General features: G+C 38.4%; 1 protein-coding gene across 4 annotated transcripts in view; it reads left to right on the top strand.

Moving 5' to 3' along the window:
- The window catches only part of LOC117409262 (kelch-like protein 5), a 125282-nt gene that overhangs the window by 72059 nt on the left and 25618 nt on the right, over positions 1-27605 (top strand). For 3 of the 4 annotated variants that reach the window (XM_059006467.1, XM_034015019.3, XM_059006468.1), the window contains exons 3-4: positions 20692-20874; positions 24505-24641. In XM_059006467.1, the coding sequence (XP_058862450.1) occupies positions 20732-20874; positions 24505-24641 (280 nt within the window). In that variant the 5' untranslated portion in view covers positions 20692-20731. Of the gene's footprint in view, positions 1-3376; positions 3848-20691; positions 20875-24504; positions 24642-27605 lie in introns of those variants that run through there. The other variant, XM_034911150.2, reaches the window with a different exon arrangement.

Here is a 27605-nt window from a genome sequence, read left to right as displayed (position 1 = left end):
TATTTAGCATACTCAGACTGATTGGCAGGTAGAAGCAAGTGTAGAGATTTATTTATTTATTTATTTATTTATTGCATTTGTATAGGGTTTTTATAAGTGTCACAAAGCATTGCACAGTACAAAAAGAACAAACCACAATACATTTGTATAGCATGTCACACATACAACTGCCATAATCAGACCATTTAAATAACAGATTTAAATAACAGTATACACATAATACAAAAGCAGCAATTTTAAAGTTACATTAAAACAACTAAGATAAGAAAGCCATTTTATAAAAGTGTGTTTTTAGTCTTGACTTGAAAACTGTAACGGTCCCAGCTTCCCTGACAAACGAAGACAGAGCATTCCATAATTTTAGGAGCATTACAAGAGAAAGCCCTACCTCCTGTGCTGCTTTTGTTGACCCTAGGAATAACCAGCAGCCCTGCACCCTGTGATCTCAGAGTGCGGTTTGGAAGATACAGGGTCAGTAACCTGCAAATAACTAGGTGCTAATCCATTCAGGGCTGTGGCAAAGTGCCCCCCCCTGTGTATGTTATGTTACGTGTTGTGTGTAAATGTTGGTGTATAGGCATTGGTACACGGGATATAAGCGGTCTGTGTTTCACGTGTGTGTAAATTGTATATTTGTATTTAGGCACGGGGATGGCACATCACATCACGTGCAAGTAAAAAGTAATATGTGAGCACGGGGAATTGCACTTTAATTAATTCACGTGCAGTTGTACCGAGATTCCAATTGAATGATTGACTAGCAATCGAATCTCGGTACAACTGCATAAAAGCTGCATGTTTTCACTCACTGGGGGTTGGGTGTTCGGAAGAGGAGAACGGGTGAGAGAGAGAGGAGAGTTAAAATAAGTAAATCAGTAAAAACGTAAAGATAAGTTTGTTTGTACTCACCGTGTCTGTCTGTCTGTCCGTGCACCGTTTGTTTAGTGTTAGTCCGTTTTGTTTGTCTGTTTATTTTGGCGCAAGTGCCGTGTCCTGTTTTGTGTTCTGTTTGTTAAACCTTTTTATTTATTTGTTATTAAACGCTGAGTGCAACCATCGCACTCAGTTTCTCTCATCATCACCGTCTGTCTGTGTGTTTCTCTCTCTGGTCTGAGTTCCTCCCTGCAGCCGTCTTTGTGACACGGGCCTTGTAAAGTAACAGCAAAATCTTAAAATATTTTCTATGCTGTACAGAGGCCAATACACTACATATCCCTGGCAACAGAGCACATCCATCTGTCTGAATGTGTCACACTTACATTTTACATGTATGTTATCTAGAGAACTGCATACAGTGTAAACACTGGATTCACAGCTGTGCTGGGGAAAATGTTTTGTGTAGCTGTGTTTTTATCTTAGCGGATGTACTGTACAGGATTAGTGGGCAAAAATTTCAAATAAACAATTCACTTATGAATGAATATCAAGGCTAACTAGGAATGCATTCAGTTGCGTAACACGTCCTTTGTATCCTGTTTTGTGAACACATATGTAACCTGTTTTAATCATCCACTGTATCTCCTGTACAATGTATTGTATTTTATATACTCGATCTTCGCGAGTTTCGTCTGCTGTATGCCGAGACACATTCATGACATCTACCATTCCATATTGAGTTGCTTTATTCGAAGTATTGGTCGGCGTCACCTGCTTTAAGAAAATCATATCTGAGCAATTCCTTTTAAATGCAAAGTCAAAACGGTGATAACCAAATTAAAAACGTTTGGCACTTTGTTTTCCTTTCCAATCTATCTGTTTTCTATAGCATGTAGAATGAAGTTCATACTAGAAAGTCAAAGTGTGAAGTGGCAGTTTTTTTTTTTTTCTATTCTCACGCAGTTAGTGCTGCGCTGGTTATATTGCCAGGATTCTTCAAGATCTGGACATCCCACACTACAATAGCAGCCCCCACTCTGCAATGCAGTTAAACAAGGCCAGGCAAAGAATTACTGTAAATGTAGACTTCAGATATACTAAGACATTTTGAGGCCAATTTTTATTGCTGACGACCACCTAGCTTTAATTTATTTATTTATTTATTTATTTATTTATTTATTTATTTATTAATAATAATTATTATTATTATTATTATTATTATTATTATTATTATTATTATTTATTTCTTAGCAGACGCCCTTATCCAGGGCGACTTACAATCGTAAGCAAATACATTTCAAGTGTTACAATACAAGTAATACAATAAGAGCAAGAAATACAATAACTTTTGTTCAAGCATTTATTTATTTATTTATTTATTTATTTATTTATTTATTTTTAAAAGTGATAGTATTCAATTCTCTCTCAAATGTATGAATCCATTTGAGCAGGCCACTGCAAATTTTTAGATATGGAGGCTTTGAAAAACAATGGAAATTCAAAGCCATTAGAAAAGACTTCCTTGTTATCATCCTCTGTCCCAATTATACTTTTTTTAGGTCTTTTAACAAGTTATAAAATAAAGCTGCTGTTAACAAATGTCTATCCTGTATATATCCAGTCTGCAGTGAGAGCATATGCTTTAATCTGGTAATTGGCTTTTAATGTTAAGAATGGGAATCCCATTTTGCAGTGCATTTGTAGTACACCCCCCTGCACTTCTCTCTCGGGGAATTCCTTTGGGGTTTAACACATTTAAAGATTGAGATTTCATGAGAATAGTGCCATGCAGAGTGTCTCTTTGTTTGAGGGATACTGTGTTGGGTTTTCGAGAACTTTTATGGTTTAGTTATGCTTGGATTTCACACACCTGATCTCACATTCTTATTGTGTGAGTATGATGCATGAACAGTTAAATGACTGGACTGTGCTCTGAAACAGTACAGTATGTTGTGTGATAAGCTTCTCTACACCTCCGCTTTCAGCCATTACTTCATGTAGCCCAATCTTAACAGCATGTTCCCGTGTGGCATTTATAGGGTTACAAAGGCAGGAGAGACTGTGTTGAGATGCTGCATCAGAGCGGCTGTCTATCTCTGTCATTTGTGGTTTAGAAGAAGGGGGTGGCGTTTGCTGTTTGAAAGGGCTTAATGAATGCTGTCAGTATTTGTAAAAGATAATGGTCAGAGGATGGGGGCCAGGGCACTAGAAAATGGTTTGACTGCTGATTAGAGTTCCCCTACTTGACTGAGAAAACCACTATCTACATTTATTTCCATCATCTTTTGCTATTGTTTAGAATTTAGGATACCCCAGGATTAAAGAAGTTTTTAAAAAAATGTTATTTTGCTTGTGAAAGCATTCTTTTTTTTTTTTTCAATCAGCCAAAAGGAGGTAGGCAGGCATGCAGTGGCTGGCTGTGTGTGTGTGTGTGTGTGTGTGCTTGTGTGTGAGAGAGAGGGAGGGAGGGAGCTAGAGAGAGAGAGAGAGAGAGAGAGAGTGTGTTTTCACTCGGGTGCAGAAGAAGTCCTTTCCAGTGCTATTTGTGCCGTCACCTAGACAATCTAAGATCTCAAGGAGGGATGTCTGGCTCCAGGAAGGAGTTTGACGTTAAGCAGATCTTGCGAATCAGATGGAAGTGGTTTGGCCATCCCACGTCCCCACCACCAACCAGCTCGGACGAGGGTCCCCAGCAAGAAGATCTCTGGAGTAGGGGGGCGACAGGCAGCTCCTTGGGCAGCGGGGGCAGCACTATAAAGTTTTTAGACCCAGGGAATTTCCCTTTGCCCTTGGCACCAATGGGCTGCCACCGCTCCTCTAGCCAGAGCTCTCCACCTTGGCAGGTGCCCACGTTGGATTTCACATCGGAGGACTGCCAGGGAGCATGTGCGCTGGACGGGAACGAAGTTGAGAATGCAGGAGTGAGTGAGGAGGAGGAGGAGGAGAACGACTCGGACAGCAGCTCTTGCAGGTCTGGTTTTGCTGCCTTTTCTGGGATCATTATTGGGATCAGTTTTGGAATTAGGATTAGGGTGTCACCTTTCTTGGGGAACTGGTTTAGCAGTACTGAAATGGCATAGTTTAAAATGTAGTAAAACTGTGGTGCAGTATGACAGATATGAAAATTATATTTTTATAATGCAATTTTTTTTTTTGTACCCATATTAATACAGTAGCAGCAAACGGGTTATTCGAGTGTGCTACCTACAGCAGTATTGCTGGTCAGTTACAGTATCGGTAATATGGGAATATGTTCGGGAAATGATCTGTACTTGAATATTACATTTCTACTGTATAACTATTGTAACTTGTAACGACTTTTAATTGGAATTTTGCCATAAAACTATTTTTAAAAAATCCATTGTAAAATCACTTTATCAGTTCCTGTTTTTGTAAAAGATGTTGTTTTTTTAAAGATATATTGAGTTACCACATACAGTAATGGCCTTCAAATTGCTTTCAATTACCCAATCAAGATGGTAACTTAACATTTAATGCATTAATGTCATCCATTGTGGCACATGCATAAATATTTCAGGATCTATTGAAATGGGGTTGTGATCTTATCAGGATGGCTAATTATGTGGAGCTGCAGGAGAGTTGATGGAGCTGAATAGCTGATTCAGTACAGGAGTGTGTCTGCCGTGTGTGTGTGTGTGTACAGATGTACTGGACCAGTACCACCCTACTGCATGATTACCTTGATTGAGTAATATATAGCATATTTGCCATCTGTCATTAGAGACAGTAACTTTATCAAGTTCTGTAAATGATATCTTGGCAGATGGGCTGGAATGGCCAAGATCAGAAACATCAATGGGTGGTTTAATCTTCCTGTTTGATCTCTTACTGCAGAGATTAAAATCTCCCTCTCTTCATTTCATCAATGTCTTTAGAAACAAAATGACCTCCTAACAAGATACATACATTGCAGAAGATGCATCCTGTTAACTCAGTCACACTCACTTAAAGCTTTTTATATATATATATAATATATATATATATATATATATATATATATATAATATAATATATATACAGCTCTGTTGTCAGACCTCGAATAATGCAAAGAAAATAAGTTCATATTCATTTTTAAACAACACAATACTAATGTTTTAACTTAGGAAGAGTTCAGAAATCAATATTTGGTGGAATAACCCTGATTTTCAAGCACAGCTTTCATGCGTCTTGGCATGCTCTCCACCAGTCTTTCACATTGATGTTGGGTGACTTTATGCCCCTTCAAGCATCAAGCATTCAAAAATTCAAGCATCTCGGCTTTGTTTGATGGCTTGTGACCATCCATCTTCCTCTTGATCACATTCCAGAGGTTTTCAATGGGTTTCAGGTCTGGAGATTGGGCTGGCCATGACAGGGTCTTGATCTGGTGGTGGTCCTCCATCCACACCTTGATTGACCTGGCTGTGTGGCATGGAGCATTGTCCTGCTAGAAAAACCAATCCTCAGAGTTGGGGAACATTGTCAGAGCAGAAGGAAGCAAGTTTTCTTCCAGGACAACCTTGTACTTGGCTTGATTCATGCGTCCTTCACAAAGACAAATCTACCCGATTCCAGCCTTGCTGAAGCACCCCCAGATGAGTCCAATTTTCAGCTTTGCCCAACACCTGGTCGTCTAATGGTTAGATGGAGACCTGGAGAGGCCTACAAGCCACAGTGTCTCGTACCTACTGTGAAATGTGGTGGAGGATCGGTGATGATCTGGGGGTGCTTCAGCAAGGCTGGAATCTGGCAGCTTAGTTTATAGAATAAAACAAAAATGTTCATTTTACCCAAACACATACCTATAAATAGTAAAACCAGAGAAACTGATAATTTTGCAGTGGTCTCTTAATTTTTTCCAGAGCTGTGTGTGTGTATATATATATATATATATATATATATATATATATATATATATATATATATATATATATATATATATATATATATATATATATACTCAAATAAATAAAAGTAGCTTTCGTTCAGGTGAGAGAAAACAGTAGCTATAGAATTATGGGTAATCAGGATTCAAATTTCAGCATTACAAGAGCCAATCGTTTAGTGTTAAAATGGTCCAGTTTCTATGGGGATCTGCAACCCCACTCCTGTGGCTTTCAACCACACTTCGGTAACATTCACCCACATTCCACAGTGTAGCATTCAGACCAAGCCATAGAGGCATTCAAATTAGCAGCCCTGCTTCTAGCATTTCTTATTGCAAACCTATCTCATACAAGAAGTTACTGAGGAATTTAAGCCATTTCTGCCAGCTAGCAGTGGTGCATTATGAAATACACAAATGAAGAATGAACATAAAGGACATCAATTTCATACAGGCTAGTTGCACTGATTGTGAAGATAGTGTTCATAGACAACAGACTGACAACAGAATGCTGGAATAGTAAACAACAGTTCTTACTTTGTGCAATGGAAAAAGAAAATGGCTTATGGTAATTATTGTATCCCCTGTATCCATCTGTACTGTACAGTATGTCTTTGGAGGACAACAGAAGGCTATGCGATATATCTGCAGTAGAGAATTGATTATCTGGTTTTCCTGAAACTATGCATCCTCATTTCTTATGATACAGAATGCTAACTGTACTGACTTTGTGTGTTGTATGGAGATCTGCTTTTTCATAGCACTGATTTATTTAATGTTGTTTTTAAAGCCATAGTAGGGCATACAGTATACTGTATGTTTCTGACATACTTGCTATTAAACAAGATTTTTCATTATTCTAGCAAAAACAAAAAGTAAAACTATGACCATAGCTGACTGCTACAGTGTGCAGCAGCACAGTAAGTTTTTATTTTTATTTTATCTACCTCTGAAACTAATCAGTTTTCTGAGGGTTTGACACTGTACAGCTGCAGTCGGTGTAATTACATTCTATTAAGTGGCAAGGTGATACTGATACGATTATTATGCATAGATCAATCTAGTTAATGCAGTTTCAATGTGCTCTTTTCCCTTTGGAAACGTGCTGGCATCCCCTGCAGAATAATTTAAATACTACAAGGACATGCACACATCATTGAATGATATTATTTCAAGTATAACTGATTTCTCGTGACAATATGAAAAGATAAGCTTAATATCTTGTAGAGCTAGCATGCATAATGAACATTGGGTACGAATACATTTGTGTCAGGATTTTCGTTTTTTGCTGAGTGGATCACCTACTTTACAGCGGCCAATGCATGTATGCCTATAGGATGTGTACACTATATTAGAGCGGCATTTTTGACTGAATTACAGCTACTGTTGAGGCATAGACTCAAAAGGGTAAAAGCGTGATGAATAAGTATTCGGAATAGTCTGTTTACGTGCAAGTAGAATTTAATAGTCCACTATTAATCAGAGTTTACATGCCACACCATATACAGAATACTGCCCTCCTTGAGCATGTGCAGTAAAAGTAAGCTGACATCACAGGATGTAGCGGTAATGTTTGCAAGATGAGTCTTGTTTAATGTGGGAGATGTTGCCACTATTATCTATATACACTACATTACTTATTGTATTGATGCAAATCATGTGAGTCAGGTGTGCTTCCCATTTTCCAAACACTGGCCCAACTTGCAAGGTAATGTTAAGTATAGGGATCAAAGTTTTGTTTTGTTGTGATCCTAGTATTATCTGTTATGAGGACTGTAATTAGGGTTGCCAACTGGCCCCATAATTCTGGGACACTTTAAGACCGGTCAGGTTTTTCAACACACCTCTCTAAACTGCAAATTTAATTGATTTTATTGAACATGTAAAGTGAGTGTGAATTGCGTTAACTGTCACTAAAGGTATTGAATTGCTTTGCTTCGTAGTTACCAAAAGCACACACCTATCCAGGAACGGGAATTACTTCCTTTGAGGATCGTTTCCATCAATGCTACTGTGTAAAGTACAGATTAGAGTAGAAGCCTCAAAATGGAGCGAGGTAACCAGTGGAGTGCCACAGGCATCAGTATTGGGTCCTCTGCTCTTCCTAATAGATTCTGGTATAGTAAGCAAACTTGTTAAATTTGCAGACGACACAAAAATAGGAGGAGTGGCAAACACTGTTGATCTAGACATCATTCAGAACTGGGCAGACACATGACAAATTACATTTAATAGAGAAAAGTGTAAGTTACTGCACGCAGGCAATAAAAATGTGCATTATGAGTACCATATTGGAGATCCTGAAATTGAAGAAGGAATCTATGAAAAAGACCTAGGAGTTTATGTTGACTTAGAAATGTCTTCATCTAGACAATGTGGAAGCTGTAAAAAAGGCCAACAAAATGCTCGTATATATAGTGAAAAGTGTTGCATTTAAATCAAGGGAAGTAATGTTAAAACTGTACAATGCATTCAGAACAGAAAATTGGAGGCACTTCTTTACACAGAGAATTGTGGGAGTCTGGAACCAACTCCCCAGTAATGTTGTTGAAGCTGACACCCTGGGATCCTTCAAGAAGCTGCTTGATGAGATCAATAAGCTACTAACGATCAAACGAGCAAGATGGGCCGAATGGCCCCCTCTCATTTGTAAACTTTCTTATGTTCTTACAGCTGTGAGAAAGGAAGAAGTATTAAATATATAGAACCTTAACCACAAGGTAATAAACGAGAAGGAGTGCGGGTGAATGCAAAGTTATTTTAAAACTACGGAATTGCATTATTTTGATAGATAATGTTTACCACATAACATTTCAAGTAATATGATTTTAATACATGTTGTTTTGATGCTGTCTGGATAGAATCGCCAGCGCAGCTCAACACATGTATTGAAGCCGCTCATGCAGTTCACACCCACTTTACTTGTTGATTTTAAAATAGATTCATTTGAGGTTTACAGTTGTTTTTACAGTTGTTTTTATAACATCATCCCTTTTTTTTTTTAGGATATCTTGAAACAAAACTCCCTCCCCACAGCAGTTACTGCACAGTGTAATATTTCTTAATACTTACCATTTACCGGTACCATGACAACTAGGGGTCTGTGGATGAAAATAAGGACCGATGACTGGTGGCAACGAGTGCTTATGAAGGAGTTTATCAATGCCGATTGGAAAGACAATTTTTGGATGACCCGCATATCGTTCTAAGTCCAGAAAAAGAGTGTAAACCTATCCACCTAATGATGCGAGTTGCCATGGTGCTGTATAAACTCAGCGGTATCGTGGTGTTGGCAATCAGTCTGGCATTCACAGTGCCCAGTGCAGAACTTTGTTTACATGTTCTGCAAGGGGATGGTGAATTCTGTAAGTAAACATCTGACCAAGGTGCCAAGCCTAGAAGAAGCCTGTGAAATAGCTGCATGTTTTGAATAAGACCACCACCTTCCACAGGTTATGGGGTGTGTGGACGGATCGCATATACCTATCCTGCCTCCTTCTGATGTATACAGGGACTTCGTCAACAGAAAAGGCTGGCCCTCACACATCCTTTTAAGGAGTATAGTCCATTAGTATTATACCTGTAAGGCAAATACTAATGGACTATAAGTCAGCTAACTCCCCCTTATTGTCTGCCACAACAGGATATAGTTGAGGCCCAGGCATTTTAAACATAGGCTATTGAGAACCACTTGTCCAGTTTTAAAGTTATTGTGTGTATCAAACCTGGGGATGGAAAGAGATATATTTACAGCATGGAGAGGGTTGTTTTATTCAACTAGCAAACTTGTGTTTATTTTGTAATGTGTGTTATTTTTGGGGGGGAAAAGGATAGTTACTAAATGTATACTAGAAAACCAGTGTACAGCTCCATTTGCAATTTTCTTTTATTACAAATGCAATTACAATAAAAAATGTAATGCCTTATATAGATTTAAAACTAATGTAATATAATATTAGTTGTATATTATGGCAGCGAAATGTAAAAAGACAGACATACAGAAAATGTGACATTTTGAATAAAGTTTTATTTTATAAACATTTTTGTTTTGAATTACTATATTGCAAAAAATATATATATATGTAATTTATTTTGGTAAATTACAGTTCTGTTCTAAATTATACAATTCTCATAAAGGAAGAAATTGGAGTATAGCGCAATCTTTTTTCCTATAAAACATATACACGGCCTACATTCCCTTTTAAGACTTTCATTTAGTTAGCCACTGTGGCTAAAGTACCAACATTTTTTAGCCACACTGGAAAAACTTAAGCCACACCAATAAAGAATACTAAAGAAAACCATAGAACAGTTTTATTGTACACAATACTATAAACATATTGACTTTAACTGTGTCCAACAACCCTCTCCCCTGAACACCCACAATCATCACAGGTTCCCCTAAACACAAATAATATAGGTGTGCTTTTCAGCTTCCAATGCCAGCCTGAATGACATACAAACAACACTCTGGCATTGGTAGAATTCATAATATAGGTACTATCTGCCTTTTACAACTTCACAAGGCTAAAATACAATTTTACTACATGATTTTTGTGGACATTTGTTTAATTATTGTTAAAGTATAAGCTGGTTATAAACATACTGTGTATTTTATTTGAAAACAAACAGATATTTAAATACCAGACCCTACCCTTTACTTACACATAAACAGTATACTTAAAGTGAACTATAACTGATTCCCATTTAATAAATGCCAAACTTAATCCCACATGAAGAAAAAAATGCTTTCAGATTTCCTAAATTCTGAATTGGTTTGCAGATATTCATGTGCTGCACCTTTTAATTATTTTGACGTTGTCGCGGTTTTCTTTCCACTGCAGAATGGTAAAGCGAAACTGCCAGTAGACAGTGCTACAAGTGTATGTTAATATGAATGCCTGCCTGACCAGCCGCTGCTCTCTTTACACAAGCTTGTAATATTAAGTAGGACTGTACGACCACGACTGTGTTTTAAAAAAAACTTTTTTTTTTTTTTTTTACCGTGTATTTTGACCTGAGACTACTGACAGTTACGTAATCAAGCTAAATGGCTTTCATTGGGCAAAATGAAATGAAACAAAACAGTCCGTATTGATTAATCTACCAGCACACGTTCAAAGTAGTCATGCTAGCATAGTCTTACACCAGCACATTTTTCAAAGCCTTCACCAACCTGGCGAACTTGTGTCTTTTGAATTACCAATAATCAAGACTGTCTGTTCAATTGCAGGAAGTAAAAACAGCCACTGAAAGATATGTCAAACCGCAGCATCAATTAGCTTCAGAATGTTTATAAAGAGAACAATTCTTGTCTCTATAGTCAGCACTTGGTTAGTTCACATCAGCTGTGGAAAATATATTTTATAGGAGCAATGGGGCGGTCATTAGACACCAGACAATGCACAACAAATGCAGTAGTTGACAAGAATAAGTGGTTGTGCAGTATAATAATAGGGCTTTCATATGTTTATAATATTAATTTTTTTATATATAGTTTTATTCCTATTTATTCGGTTTTGAGTTTTTCATCTGTTGCTTTTATTTGCTTTAATTTTAAAATAATGTTTCTCTCTTGCTGTTTTTATTGTAGTAAATGTACTCCCGATTGTGTTCTTTTTCTTGTTCAAAGCGCCTTGGGATGGCTTGCCATGAAAGACGCTTTATAAATAAAATTTCATTTGATTTGAAGTGATTCCAAAAAATAAATAAATACATAAACAAAAACTGGTATTGGAGAAACCCATGTTACTCCAAGAAAGATTTTGATGTTATGTATATATTACAGATCAATAAAGGGAAGTGATTATTTGGAGCATTTGAAAAAAAGAAATTGCTTACATTTTAAAAGTGGACAAGCTACAGTCACCAAACTGGTACTGAACCTCCCCGGTTACAACCAGGTACCATACCGAGCCGGTTCTGACCCGCTACTGGCCGGTGCTTACATCTCTGGTCAGGTATCAAGTCGGTCTTGTTCGGGTCTTGACCAGTTGGTGTCTATAAGCAGACTGAGGCAGCACCTGTCCATTGTTTACTGTACACTGCATTGCTACATGCATCATGCCTGGGTTTATCCCTGTGACACCTGCAAGGCCAGTCTGCCTGTTGAAGACAAGCACGGCAGATGCTCTTTCTGCCTGGGGCCAGAGCACGCCAAGGCTCGCAACAAGATAATAGTTATTTTCAAAGGAAGGCAGCTGTTGATTTCTAATAGTCTTGCAACATTATCTTTGACTTGTCCAAAGATTTCCAACTGGAATGGGTTCCGTTGATCAGACAGAACTCAATGTTCAAAGAATGCAATTGAAAAGTTACGTAGTTTGTAAAAAAGTTCTTGTTGCAATTCTTTCGTATGGTTAAGGGACCTTACAGAGGCACAACTGCTGGCTAGTTGCTTAAGTTCATTTCATAGTTGATTTCAAGCAGTGAAATAAAACAAAGACCCATTTTCAGATCAATGCAGTGTCCTGTTTCCTGGTTCAGTCTCTCGCAGGACAGAGCTGATTTCAGCTTTCCCAGGACATCATTTTAGCCATTTTCGTATCTGATTCTATTCCCACTTTCAGAACAGATTTCAGACACTTTTAGGACCACATTTCCAGAACCACTTTTAGACCCACTTCTCTCTCATTTTCTGACATTTTCTGAACTCTTTCAGAACAGCCCATTTCCTTTTTCAGTCACCTTCCTTTTCAGCACATAACTTTTACAGTCAGCTTCCCCACTTCAGACCTTGTTCCAGTCTTTTTGAATTTAACCTCAACCCGTTTTGACTGGATCGTTGAATTCATGGGTGGTGTTTAACGTCACGCAACATGCTTAAACACTGGTTAATTCGTCTCAGGCCTCTCCTTGCTCTTGCCCACAGCTCGTGATTGACAGCTCACTCGAATTTCCTTTGTCTTGTCAAGCGTGATTGACGCTCTTCCCCCTCTCCGCAGTCTCGAGGGGGGAAGAGAACTGTCCAGAACTGCTTGTTTGCAGAGATCTCAGTTCATGATTACGCAAAGGAATTTTTATGACAGCTTCACAAAGCTGCATTTGTCTACTTTGACTAAGAGATGGGGGGGAAGAGAAAAAACATTAACTTGCAACTTTCTCAAACAAGTATAAATAGTGTATATTACATCCAGCAATAACCTGATTTGACTGCACTGTCCGCTACATGGTGAAGCATTGAATGTTTTGTTCCTCAAAATACTTATAAATGTGGCTTCGCTCTGTTCCTTTGTTTTAGAAATGCCATTTTATTAAAAAAATATATAACAAACTTCAGGGAAAAATGGTTGTCATTAACTTTATTAATCCATGGAGTTGATATGATACCACGCCCACTACAGCAATGAAAAACAGAATGCACCAATGAAGCGCCCAATCAAGAATAAAACCCGCCCCAGTGTCAATCTTTCTATTGCACCATAAAAAAGCTACTTGGAGGCAATTGCCAAACCCCTTCCTTTTATAATATCCGCCCTTACTGTGGCACTAGAGCACTAGGATAAGGGACGGACTTAAAAATATGCATTTGGTGAAATTTGGCACGTGACCAATTTATATGTCTAGCATATTATTCAATGTTTAACCACTGCTTTTGAAGTTAAACGTTTAAACGTTTAAAATTCCCATCCCTACTAGGATGGTTAGGTTCTTATCATAACGCTGGTTCCCTGAAATAGAAATGTAACCATTAACCTTCAAGGTAGCTGCGTCCATGATTGCAGCAGACTTGAAGGAAAACTTACCGCACGCAGTTCTTTTGTACCCTCGAAGGGTTGGAATGACTGCGTCACAGGCTCGGCAGAGCAGCTTTGGTGTATAATATTCCGGTTTTGGGTCTTTAGGAGGTAAACACACATTAGGTAATGGTTACATTTCTATTTCAGGGAACCAGGGTTATGACATTTGTTCTATCCATCTCTAAAAAAGAATGGTGCTCTTGGGACCAATTGTGCATTAAACGCCAGGAAAGTATTTTACCTGTAATAAAAATATTTATAAAAACTCTGTTGCATCATATATTATAGTCATATACACACATTTTACACCTTTAAAGTTTCCCATACAAAGAGTGTAGTAAAGCATTTCAAAGTATATGCAAGTTTGAAACAGCAGATAAATATTTTGAACTAAATTTTACAACTGGAGACAAAGGGTGTTGTGCACTAAAAGGCGATAAATGACCAGAATTACCACATGGCAGGGGGAAGCCACACCTCCATGGCTGGCTTGCCAAATTATCATTTAGAGATCTCAAATTAATTGATAGATATCTCTAAATATATGAAGGGTGGGTCGGGGGGCTTAGGTCGGCCAAGGTGTCCTCGGCTCACCGCGCACCAGCGACCCCTGTAGTCTGGCCGGGCGCCTGCGGGCTTGCCTGTAAGCTACCCAGAGCTGCGTTGTCCTCTGACACTAGCTCTGAGGTGGCTGCATGGTGGGCCTGCAGTGTGAAAAAAAAGCGGTCTGCTGACGGTACACGCTTCAGAGGACAGCGTGTGTTCGTCTTTGCCGCTCACAAGTCAGCGAGGGGGTGGTAGCGGTGAGCTGGGCCTAAAAATAATTGGGTATTCCAAATTCGGAGAAAAAATTATAAAAACAATTGTTGACCTACTAAATTAAAAAAAAAAAAAGTCATGTTGTTTGATTGCTTTTATTTATGACTGCACCTCAACTCTCACTCTACATTAATTAATTGGACCTTTACGGTTTCCATAATTTTTCTTTTGTATATTTTAAAGCTATTGAACAGGGGAGGTGAAGAGTAATGTAAAATACTGTAAAGAAAATGAAATGCATATTCTTACCTATTCCTCGCACAGCCCTAGTAACGTCTGTCTGGTCTGAAATACTCTCTCCCTGTCTCTTCTTCTCGCTGTCCTGTGCAGCTCTTCTGCTGGTTCTGTGACACAGCCTTGTTTCAGTAAGCGGTACTTTTAACACACGCTGAGGCACCTGGTAAAGTTAGCGCCCTTAAGTGAATATGTTTTGCATATCAACTACCTCCCTTGCTGTATTTTCTAATGTAATTTGCATACATTTCCACTCATTAACATTATTCATTCTATTTAAGTGACTTGAACGCGGTACTTTTTCCACGCTCTTGGTTGCCTGCCACTGGTTAGTGAATACAGCAGGTGTACAAAGCACGCAGTGAAGGGGCTTACTGCATGCAAAACACATTACTGCTATTTAGTGCATGAGGCCCAAAATGTTTTCTAAGTCCCAGGGTCATGTTGTAAATTAACCTCTGATTATATCAAGAAAGGACTGCTCTGGTTTTTTTGTTTTTGTTTTTAATTAATAAATACATGCAAAGTATCGCAATGGAAATGCATGATATTTACCATTTAAAGTTTTTATATGTAAAAACCTGATTTGTACCCATTTATTGAGTCAAACTTACAATTTGTTGTAATGGAAGTGGGTTGCCTGGAAAAAACAGAATCACCACTGTCCTCAATACCAAGGGAATTGCTATTTAGACTGTCCTCCGTGTGGTCCACTTCATTTCTACTAGCTTCTTCCTTCAGATCATCAGAAATACCTGTGCTAACCTCTTCCAGACCATAGTTGGTGTCTATAATAAATAAAAAGACAGGCATATTCCAGATTAGAAACAGTTTCAACACAAACAGAAAGCTACCATTTGATCACAAGGCTGGTATAACTGAATAAAATGACAACATGACAGTATAAAGAAAATCTCATTGAATTAATATTAATAGTTGAAAGTTTTCTGATCTATTTATTTATTTATTTATTTTATTTTTTTCACTTCAGCCCTCCTTATGCACTGGAGTTTGTGCAATTGCATTGTTGGACTTGAATTAAAAATCACAATTTGTAATTAATTTAATTTAAGTTACTAAGTCTTATTAAAAAATCTAAATATATCATTTTTCAATGTAGATAATATTAACAGTAGCTAATATCTCAGTAGGAGACTTCTCTTCATTGTTCCTGGTCTGTTTTGGGGAGTCTAACATCCATGCCCCTGTTACTGGATCCTGCCAATGGCAGCATCTCTGCACCACAGTGAGACAATTCAATCAGACGTCAAGAATTCAGTGTTCAAAAAATTAGTTTATTATTAAATAGATTATGAACAATTTAAAAAGAGAATGTTACAATTACAACATTAATCATCACAGTGCTGTTATGGGGTCTTTTGGTAGGATTCCAGGTCGCTTCAACACAAGGGCTGTGTCACAAAGACGGCCGGAGTGGGTGGCGTCAGACCAGAAGCAGGAAATAAACAGACAGAGAGGTGTGGTTTGGTGGAGCTGAGCGAATGGTTTTGCTCAGCATTTAATAAACAGCACAGAAAATAAAAGGTTTTAAACACAAAACACGGGACACGGCACTATACGCCAAAATAAAAAGACAAACAAAACGTACTACACTTAAACAGACAGACGAACAAACACGGTGAGTGAAAACACTTCTAATTACTTTACGTTGTTTTATTTTCTCCTTCTCTCTCTCCCATTCTCCACTCACCGAACACCCAACAACCCCGAGTGAATGAAAATGTGTCTATATATACTGTTGTGCTGGGATTCAATTACTAATTAATTATTCACTTGAATCCCAGCACGTGAATGAATTACGTGCAACCTCGTGCTCACATATTACATTTAACCAGCACGTGAAGTGATTTGTGCCCTCCTCGTGCCTAAATACAAATCTACATTTTTAAATACACATGAAACACAGACCCGATTATATCCCGTGTACCAATGACTAAACACCATCATTAACACACGCAACATGCAACACTTAACACACACATGTACACAGGGGCGGGGCACATTGCCACAGGCTGTTACAAACAGTGGTACTTGTATCCAGTAATCCTAATACATGAGCAAACAAAAGTATGAAAGAAAATGAGTGCTGGAAAGAGGCAGTCTCCTCAAAATACAGGAAACTTATACCAGTTAACTGGTGTTGTGGTTGCTGCTGCAGCTTTCCTTTCCCCCTTCTCTTCTTACTCCTCCTCCCTACCTTCCTCTCCTGGGCCAGTTCCTCCTCCTCCTCCTCACCTTGGAAGGGGCAGAGCGCCACCTTGTGTCCGTAGACCCCACAGGCCATGCACCAGCCTTGGTCCTCGAGGCCCCCGAGGAGGTCCTCCAGGTCCCGGCAGCCGTCTCTCCAGCCTTCCATTTTCACTTTTTTTTTTTTTTTCCCCCCAAAAATGCGGTTCCTGCTCTGGCCTGAGTCCTGGAGGCATTGTAGATCCCACGCAGGACACCACGTGTCACAAAGACGGCCGGAGTGGGTGGCGTCAGACCAGAAGCAGGAAATAAACAGACAGAGAGGTGTGGTTTGGTGGAGCTGAGCGAATGGTTTCGCTCAGCATTTAATAAACAGCACAGAAAATAAAAGGTTTTAAACACAAAACACAAGCACAAAACAGGACACGGCACTATACGCCAAAATAAAAAGACAAACAAAACGTACTACACTTAAACAGACAGACGAACAAACACGGTGAGTGAAAACACTTCTAATTACTTTACGTTGTTTTATTTTCTCCTTCTCTCTCTCCCGTTCTCCACTCACCGAACACCCAACAACCCAGAGTGAATGAAAATGTGTCTATATATACTGTTGTGCTGGGATTCAATTACTAATTAATTATTCACTTGAATCCCAGCACATGAATGAATTACGTGCAACCCCATGCTCACATATTACATTTAACCAGCACGTGAAGTGATTTGTGCCCTCCTCGTGCCTAAATACAAATCTACATTTTTAAATACACGTGAAACACAGACCCGTTTATATCCTGTGTACCAATGACTATACACCAACATTAACACACGCAACATACAACACTTCACACACACATGTACACAGGGGCGGGGCACATTGCCACAGGCTGTTACAAACAGTGGTACTTGTATCCAGTAATCCTAATACATGAGCAAACAAAAGTATGAAAGAAAATGAGTGCTGGAAAGAGGCAGTCTCCACAAAATACAGGAAACTTATACCAGTTAACACTTTCCTCCTGCATACATTCTCCACGGGTGAAATTCAGCACAATAACGTTTCCCCAGCAGAGCAACCCGATCTAAAAACAACCGGCCTGAAAAGGTCTGTTATTTTGCTACCCTGAACCAGCTTTTATTTCCCAGGACGGGCTGTTCAGGGTCCGACTTCAAACCCTACAAATTCCTCATTAATAAGATGAAAACGTGGAAAGTTTGATGGGTTTGACCTGCTCATTGTATTTTGCTTTTTTAAGACTTTCAATTTGTGCCTGACTTGTTCCAATGAATACTGCTTGTCGCACCACACTCTTAAAAAATATCTTCAACCGTCAAGCTGATGCATTACGTCGAGTTCTTTAAAAATTCCTAAAAGACCAAAAGTACCTATTCACACCACTCCGACCTGCCATATTTCACCAACAGGAAATAACACAACGATCGCAGGATTCCCTGTGAAAGTCACAGACATGAGCAGGGATAGGCACAAGTATTCCGAATAAGGTGTTTACATGAACGAATATTACAGAGTTCGTGCTGTTGAGAAGGCGAACGAAGAAATAAAGGGTTGCCTCTAGATAACATGAACTGGAGGGGGTAGGGGCAGACGGCTCAGTTTTCAAAATTAAAATGATTAGTGTTAGCATATATTTTGTATGTTTCAAACATATTCTTCCATAGCACTTCTCTTACACTGTCTTGTACACTAGATATTCAGTACATATTTAACTGAAGCAGTACAACCGCTATAGGTACCGCCCCAGTGCTTTGGATACTATACCCTCTCCATACACGGCAGTGGCACCATATAGAGTTGCTATGTATAGCGATTTGGTAGCGGATTTGAATACAACAACTTTTGTTTACGTAATATGCATTATACAAATCCAAAGTTCCAATGTTTGCATGCGAGTGACATTTAAGGTGTGATTTATAATATTCACATATTGTCTAACCATTTCTGTTAACGGAGAGAAAAAAAAAATCACAGTGCGTGAATGCCACCTGACGAACCTTTGAAGTTTTAAACCTACCTTTGAATTCCTGGCTAGCGAACAAACCTTCAAACCTTCAAACACAGCCCTACAATTTTACAATTAATTTTGTCTGCTGACTGTGGCACACACTTGTTTTACTCAAGAACAAGTACCGATCCAGCCTTTGCAATGACATACACAAAATCCGATTCTTTGTCTCTATCTCGGCAGAACCGAATCTAGCTTAAAGGATTCATGTTTGTCCAAACAAGCTCCCTCTGACTGATTAAGTCATGTAAATACTGCTGCTGGGGGCTGCAAGTAATTCCATTACGGATTGAAAGTAACGAGAGGATAAGTGTTAGCTTGGATTGTTATTCTTGTAAAGAATATTTTGTTTCTTATGACTGGATTCTAAGAACCACTATATCGAGCACTTTTTATTGACTGAATGGGAATGATACGAAATCAACACTGCTTCATTGTCGCCAGGAAGTTGAAAGAGAAACTTGAAGGACACACATACAAGACAAAAAAAAAAAAACGTAATTCAATAGGCTGGTTAGCTCATGAAGCTTCCACTTTCACATATCCTATAAATCCTTTTTTTCATGAGTAAAAAAACAAAGCTTCTTCATAGGTAGATTAATGTAATGCATTATTTGACAAAGTAATGCTTTTCGTCAAAGGTTACGCCTAGTCATAAATATATTTGTTTTATACACATGTACTGTATAAAAAGTCCAGTGTATAGGCTGTATAATATGCTGTGCTTTAGCTACAGTATATCCTGCAGTGAATACAACATCTACACTAGTTCAATTAGGTGAACTGTTGGAACATCAGCAGTAGCAACAGCAGCATCTTTTTCACAATCAGGTACTTGTTACAAAAGAGTTACTTGTCTTATCTGACAACGCCCAGGTGTGATGTAGTCCATTTGTGGTAGGATTAATTGTGACTGAAAAGTTCTCTTCGAGTACAGAAAATCAGTGGAATTCAAAGTCAGTTCTGCTATTAACAGACCGCTAACATCTGCACATTTTGATAAGAAGTATTCTATTTGTATATAACACAAGGCAATGTTACTGAATATACAGTAGGTTGATGAAATTATGGGATCCTTGGGACTCAGAAGTCATGTCTGCAAACAAAGGTTTAAATCACATTTAGGAACAGCTTTTCACGTAGAGTGTAATATTTAGTAGTGACTTATTGAATGTTATGGGTTTTGCTTTAGGACATGAATAATGTTTACGAGTTTTGTGTGGGACATTTGGGAAAATCTTGTTCTGCCTCAATGTGATTGATTGTTAAATAAAGCTATGGAAAAAGGGTTAATAGTGTTGACATCACAAACTAGCTGAACTACTTCAACCTTTGCAAGGTCACCGAAAAGTAACCAACGAATCATCCAGTCATAGCCCAAAGAACATAGATCACTTGAGAAAAAATAAATAAATAATGGATGTCATGTTAAATTAAAAATGTACTGTACCTCAATCAAAGTGAATGGCAAAAGATTTCACATGTCTTATAATAATAAAGTATAGTGATTTGGATTTCCATGCAATTTTCCTGCAATAGTTTTTCTCCATATGAATAATGACCGATACAGATTATTTTTGTATAAACCTTAAACCTTAGTTCGAGCAAGCTCCCTTGGTCCTTTTGAACTGGAATTACTTTTCAAAACAGTAGGCTGGTACACAAAAAAACCATTGCCGAAATAAGCAAAAACCCTCCTTTAGTCAGTTAAAGTAGCACTCTTGTGGTTTGTTTGTCATTTACATTTTTGTAGTGTACTTACATTTTCTGCAAAGATAAGTACAGACTTGTTGTTTAAATCCCTTTATTAAAAGATGTATGCAACACTGATACTCAGTATTTTTGTTGCAGAGTAAAACATATATATTCTATGTAAGCATGTTTGTTGTTCTTCCCAATGCAGGACCTCCAATAGCAGTCAAACTCTGTCCACATGCCACACTATGGAGACGTGTGCCCCAGACGAATACTTCCAGGCTCTGAACCATGCGGAGCAGACCTTTAAGAAGATGGAGAACTATCTGAGGCACAAGCAGCTGTGTGACGTGGTGCTGGTGGCAGGTGACCGCAAGATTCCAGCTCACAGGTAAAAAAAGAAAAAAAGAAAGAAAAGACTTTTTTTTAAAAAGGTACATAAATTATACAGCACAGAATAATGATATTGCCCTTTTTTCCAAGTGAAATACTGACCCTATAATCTCAATCACACATAATGTCAAATATTGATCCTATAAAAACAACCAATTTTCATTTTACTGTTCAATTTCATAATGCATGTCCCCAAAATATATTCCTGTATCGTATACAGATTTTCAACACTTCAAAAAGTGCTGCTGAAAACCTTAAAAGCATAAACTTTTTCAAACAGCTAAACTATGTTTTCTTTAACAAAAAATGTCATCTTATCATAATTTCAACAAGACAAGTAAGTTTTTATTTTTATTTTCTTTTTTATTATTTCTGTATTGCATTTTACCCATGAGTTTTGCTTCCTGAAACACTGGGAAGTGTTGGAAGCTCTTATCAGAACCTTTTGTTGTTCATCAGCCCTAATCAAAGACTGTGTTTTGGTCTCAGTATTTCCCTAAAGTGTCTAAAATACATGATTACGATCTCATGAACGGTCAAACACAATGTCGACCACTGACTCTTTTTAAAATTACATAAATATTGTCCAAATAGACTGTGCAGTATTTTTTTTATTAAGACTATATATTTTATTGATTATTGGTATTGTCAAAAGGTTTACATTGCGGCTGGTTTAGAACTAATCTTGGACTACCTTATGTAAAGTAAAACTGTAAGACTTGGGAATGTTACGGCTGGACTTTTTTGGCAAGTCACCATCTTTCATGTAAAACTATTGAAATAACTTTTATTAAAGAGTGATCACCCCAGACAGACAAGAGGTTCCTTTACAAACCTGGCAGACTAGATATACCACGATGCAACCTCAACCCAAGGTATTACTTGAAACTAGGAAAGGCAACAATAATATTAAACTTGGTGCCTTTTGTGCATGTGTAAGAAAAATCAAACCAATGTTGTGTAACAAGGATCTTTTCATTTTATAATGGGCTACTGTAAATAATCCAGCTGCAAGGCTTGGACAGATATCGAAAGATTTGCATACTGAGCTGCTTTCAAAAACATGACATTCTACCAATTGCATGCTGGCCAGAAGAAACTCATAACCTCTCGTTTCTGTAATGCTCCAAATTTTGATTCCCCAAATGACCCCTTACATTTACAGTTTGGCATTACTTATCATGTTCCTTGGGTCCGTGTTAAAAAGGACATTTAATTTATCCTATGGCCATATTAAATATATAGAATGCAGTTATCTTCAAATTTGGTACACGTCTGTGTTTCAATTGGAGATGCCATTAACAAGCACAGTACTGTGTATATACTGCTGTCACTGTACAGCCACCACTCATCTCTCTTACATCCTGTGTACAAACCATTCTATTAGAGGTGCCGTTCACACATACCAATGGGGTGCTTTGATTTTGTTCTAGTTCAAATGGCTGTTCAGCTGTGTTTGTGTTTTATTTATTTGATGCTGATGTTTGCATGAAAGCATGCCACCACACCCATCCCCCAACCCCCAACCCTCTCCTCCTCCTGGTTTATTTTCTCTTCTGGGGGTTTGGAGAACGGGTGTGTTCTCTTGTTAACTGCTTTATGTGAGTCAGGGCTGACATACCTCAAGCTGTGTTGAAAATAGATTCCATCAGTCTGATGCAGACCCTTTCCCCTTAGGAATTAAAATACATATTTTATTTTCATCACATTTCATTACAATTTACAGCTTCAAATTTGGTTTGAAATGGAAAATCGTCTCAAATTTTCTTCTGTGAGTGACACAGAGAAAAAATAAATCAAAATTAAGTTGTTTTGTAACACCCAAGGGAGAAGAGCTGTTCAGATAGAAAGCAAAGCAGATTGGAAACCAGTCTACTTAATAATATAACTCTTGTTGTTCTATTTTACTGTAGAATTCGTTCAGCACCTTCCCCTGCTGGACCAGCATTTTCTATTGTATTCTGAAGCTGTAGGCGAGTGTCCTGGATGGTATGAAATGGAAATCTATATATGTTATGTTGGGTGCCTATGGAAGTGCCAAGGCACTGGAGTCAGTACAGTTGCACTGGAGTCAGTACAGTTGGTTGTCTGCTTTGTACTTTAGCTGCTTAGATACCCCTTTCCTCTTTAAAAAAAAAAAACACACACACCCCCTCTAGCATGAAAAAGGAGGTTAATGCAGTATAAATGTCATTTACAAGCTCTGTTTTAGACAAATAAAAATATTTTTAAAAGTAGATCACCTCTTTTTTCAAGATCTTACTATTTTACCTTCTCAATATTACTCATTTGTACAGTAAAATATGTCAAAAGTATTTCATTCTTGTTGGAGTGGAGGTGGAGGGTGTTCCTTTGAAAAGGGGCGGGACTGACAGTGATGTGAACCAATCACATGACAGACGGAGACTATTGCGCGCCCAGTGGTGCAAGGATGTTAGGGCAATAATTCAATCTATTTTTCCTCCTATGATGAGATTTTAGCCAGTCACAGGCCAGAATATATATATATGTGTGTGTGTGTGTGCTCTCATTTCTGAGCATTGCAACTTAGTAGAAAGATCTCTTATATAATAAAGACAGAGGATAGTGGTCTGCAGTACTGAGCATTTGGTGTGGTAATGAGGAATTATAAAATGCTGTCAGAATTTTCACAATAGATTCCATTCGACTGCGTTATGTTTCTCAGTGTGTTCCTTGCTCACAAAACACATACAGTTGACAATAAGATAGCAATTAAAAAGGTGAGCATTGCAAAGGCAGAGCTTTGCTGTCGACTCATTCCTGACAGAATTTAGATCTTGCTGTTAAACTGGTTTACATTTAGTTTGTTCCTTGTTAACTTCAGTAAGGAAGTTGAGATAGCTCTACACTATTAAAACTGTTACACAATTGAATACAAGCAATAAAAAGGCAGAGCAGTTGCTTGTTTAATGCTGGCTTAGTGGCCAGGAGTCAAAGGGGTGGCCCCTTGTGATTACCTTCAAAATCTGAACACCTTTAAATTGATAATTAGGTGAATCTACAGTGTAGGGCTTTAAAATGTCCAGCCCACTATGTGTGTACATATGTCAATCCTGTCTTTAGCAGATGATCAGCTGGGGTCCAAGCTCATGCTCTCCAGGACTGTCCAGACATGCTGTTTACAGACCAGTAGAGCTGGGAGTTTAACAGCGACTGCATTCCATGCAATACTGCAACATTAGCTTTGTATGCTTCTGAACTGTCTACTTTATAGATCTAAAAGGTTATATCTGAATATATGAGTGTAAATTGTTACTATAGGACCCTCTCTGGGATTTTATATAGATACAAACACAAAAGACACAAGCACTGAAACATGTGTAAAAAGCAAGTATATGTGCAGCACAGTAGCACTGTATGAAAACATTTTCCCTACTTTAAAATCTCAGAGAGGCAAAACTTACAGCTTTGAAAAAGATCCTTATGGTAAAATAACCCTATTATTTACTGTATGTGCAGGGGGGCTGCTGGAGCATGGAAGTGGTTTCTCAAACAAAGAATACATTCTTCAAAATACCGACACTTCTGGAGATAATATAATGGGGGAAAAAAACATGATTTGGGGAACGTTGTTTCAGATTCTTTTTTGCCCTTTTTGATTTTCCAGGTTGGTTCTTTCCTCGGTTTCTGACTACTTTGCTGCCATGTTTACCAATGATTTGCGGGAGGCAAAACAAGACGAAATCAAGATGGAAGGGGTGGATCCAAACGCACTGTGGGCTCTGGTGCAGTATGCGTACACAGGTAATGAGCTGCAGAACAGTGCTGGGATGCGACAAAACCTACAGTACCTGTGAATAGAACGCTCTGCAGGTAGCAGTGTTCCCATTGGCTTCCTATGAGTGTCTGTGAGAGAACCGTAGCCAACTGCAGAGCAAGGTTGACGAGCAAGGTTAGCCTGAAGGCTTTCTTGAGCGGTTTTGGAGACTCATGGCTGAGGTAATGTTACACTAAATTTGCATCCTGACATGATGGGTAAGAAGTAGTTTGTGGTTCCAGGCTGTTTGATCATTTTTCTGAACCAGATCACGCAGTCACATTTTTTAACACAGTTTTCACTTTGGCATGAGCACAAATTGTTCTCTGAATCTGTCCTCCGATTTGGTCATATGATAGCTGTGCAAAAGTCTTAGACATGTTGCATTTTTGTGTTCTGATGCATTATGAGCATCAACAGTTTATTCAAAGCCTCCACTAGTGTTTTCTGCTATTATAACAACCTTGACTTGCATAAGAAGGAAAAACATTGAGTGAAATAGCTTGCATCACTTGATTTTCAAGGTGTGGTATCTGAAGCATAATCAACAAGTACAGAGAAACATCATCTGTAATTGACAAACCCAGGACTGGAAGACCCAAAAAGCTGTCTAACAAGGATGAGCAATACTTGAAGATAATATCCTTAAAGAACAGAAATTAACAGAACTGGCAGAATAGAAATTAACAATACTGGCAGAAGGCACAGGTGTCGTTGTCCATCCATCAACAGTCCAAAGCACCTTTGACCATTGTTCCATAGTCCCGTTTCTGTGTTCTTGTGCATAATGTAGCCTTTTTGTCTTGTCCTTGTTTCTTAACAGAGATATTCTTACTGCAACACATCCTTCAAGAGTGACCTTCGTACTGTTGATTTGATGGACAACCGTTATAACCGAGAGCCTTATTGCGAGGAAGCACTGTGTGTGTGTGTGTGTGTGTGTGTGTGTGTGTGTGTGTGTGTGTGTGTGTGTATATATATATATATATATATATATATATATATATATATACAGTGCCTTGCATAAGTATTCACCCCCCTTGGACTTTTCCACATTTTGTAGTGTTACAACCTGGAATTAAAATGGATTTAATTGGGGTTTTTACCATTTGATTTACACAACATTCTTAACACTTTGAAGGTGCAAAATATTTTTTATTGTGACACATAAGTATTCACCCCCCTGAGTCAATACTTGGTAGAAGAACCTTTGGCAGCAATTACAGCTGTGAGTCTTTTTGGGTAAGTCTCTACCAGCTTTGCACATCTGGATCCTGCAATTTTTGCCCATTCTTCTTGGCAAAATTGCACAAGCTCTGTCAAGTTGGATGGGGAACGTTGGTGAACAGCAATTTTCAAGTCTTGCCACAGATTCTCAATCGGATTGAGGTCTGGGCTTTGACTGGGTCATTCTAAGACATTCAGGTTCTTGTTTTTAAACCGCTCCAGTGTAGCTTTGGCTGTGTGTTTAGGGTCATTGTCCTGTTGGATAGTGAACCTCCGCCCATGTCCCAGGTCTCTTGCAGACTGAAACAGTTTTTCCTCTAGACTTTCCCTGTATTTGGCTCCATCCATCTTGTCCTCAATCCTGACCAGTTTCCCAGTCCCTGCCGATGAAAAGCATCCCCATAACATGATGCTGCCACCACCATGCTTCACCGTGGGGATGGTGTTCTCAGGGTGATGAGCAGTGTTGGCTTTGCGCCACACATAACGTTTTGCGCTAAGGCCAAAAAGTTCAGTTTTGGTCTCATCAGACCAGAGGACCTTTTTCCACGTTTGCTGTGTCTCCCACATGCCTTTTGGCAAAATCCAAACGGGATTTGATACAGGTTTTTTTCAGCAATGGCTTTCTTCTCGCCACTCTTCCATAAAGCCCAGCTTTGTGGATCGTCCGGGTTATAGTTGTCCCATGGACGGTTTCTCCCATCTCAGCTGTGGATCTCTCCAGCTCCTTCAGAGTTACCATTGACCTCTTGGTTGCTTCTCTGACTAATGCCCTCCTTACCTGGTCACTGAGTTTTGGCGGACGGCCTTCTCTAGGCAGAGTCGCAGTTGTGCCATATTCTTTCCATTTTTTAATAATGGATTTAACGGTGCTCTGGGGGATGTTCAAAGTTTGGGATATTTTTTTATAACCCAACCCTGATTGGTACTTCTCCAGAACATTATCCCGGACTTGTTTTAATAGCGCCTTGGTCTTCATGATGCTGTTTGTTTAGATATACTCTCTAACAAACTCTGGGGCCTTCCAGAAACAGGTGTATTTAATCTGAGATCATGTGACACTTTAACTGCACACAGGTGGACTCCATTCAACTAATTATATGACTTCTGAAGGCAATTGGTTGCACCAGAGCTTATTTAGGGGTGTCACAGCAAAGGGGGTGAATACTTATGCAATCAAGACATTTCAGTTTTTTATTTGTAAATAATTTTGAAAAATATGTAGATTTTTTTTCCCCACTTTGACATTATGGACTATTTTGTGTAGATCAGTGACAAAAAATCCTAATTAAACCCATTTTAATTCCAGGTTGTAACACTACAAAATGTGGAAAAGTCCAAGGGGGGTGAGGCACTGTATATATATAAAATGCCTTAAATCATTTAATAAAATATTGCAACATTTGTAAAGCCCTCGTATAATCACCACCCTCGTTTTAAGGGCCGCAGTCATTTTGATAAATTTAAAATAAACGCTGCGATGCAAAATTGAAGTAATACGGGGTGTGTGTGTGTGTGTGTGTGTGTGTGTGTGTGTATGTATGTATGTGTGTATATATATATATATATATATATATATATATATATATATATATATATATATATATCTATATCTATATCAGGCTCCCTTGAGAAAGATATGTACAACATATTGAAACGTTGGGCAGCTGGTTCTAAAATTATATATATATATATATATATATATATATATATATAATATAATG

Source organism: Acipenser ruthenus, chromosome 2 (genome assembly GCF_902713425.1).
Source record: "Acipenser ruthenus chromosome 2, fAciRut3.2 maternal haplotype, whole genome shotgun sequence".
Lineage (NCBI taxonomy): Eukaryota > Metazoa > Chordata > Actinopteri > Acipenseriformes > Acipenseridae > Acipenser > Acipenser ruthenus.
Note: the sequence above shows the minus strand (reverse complement) of the source record. Positions and strands in the feature narration are given on the sequence as shown.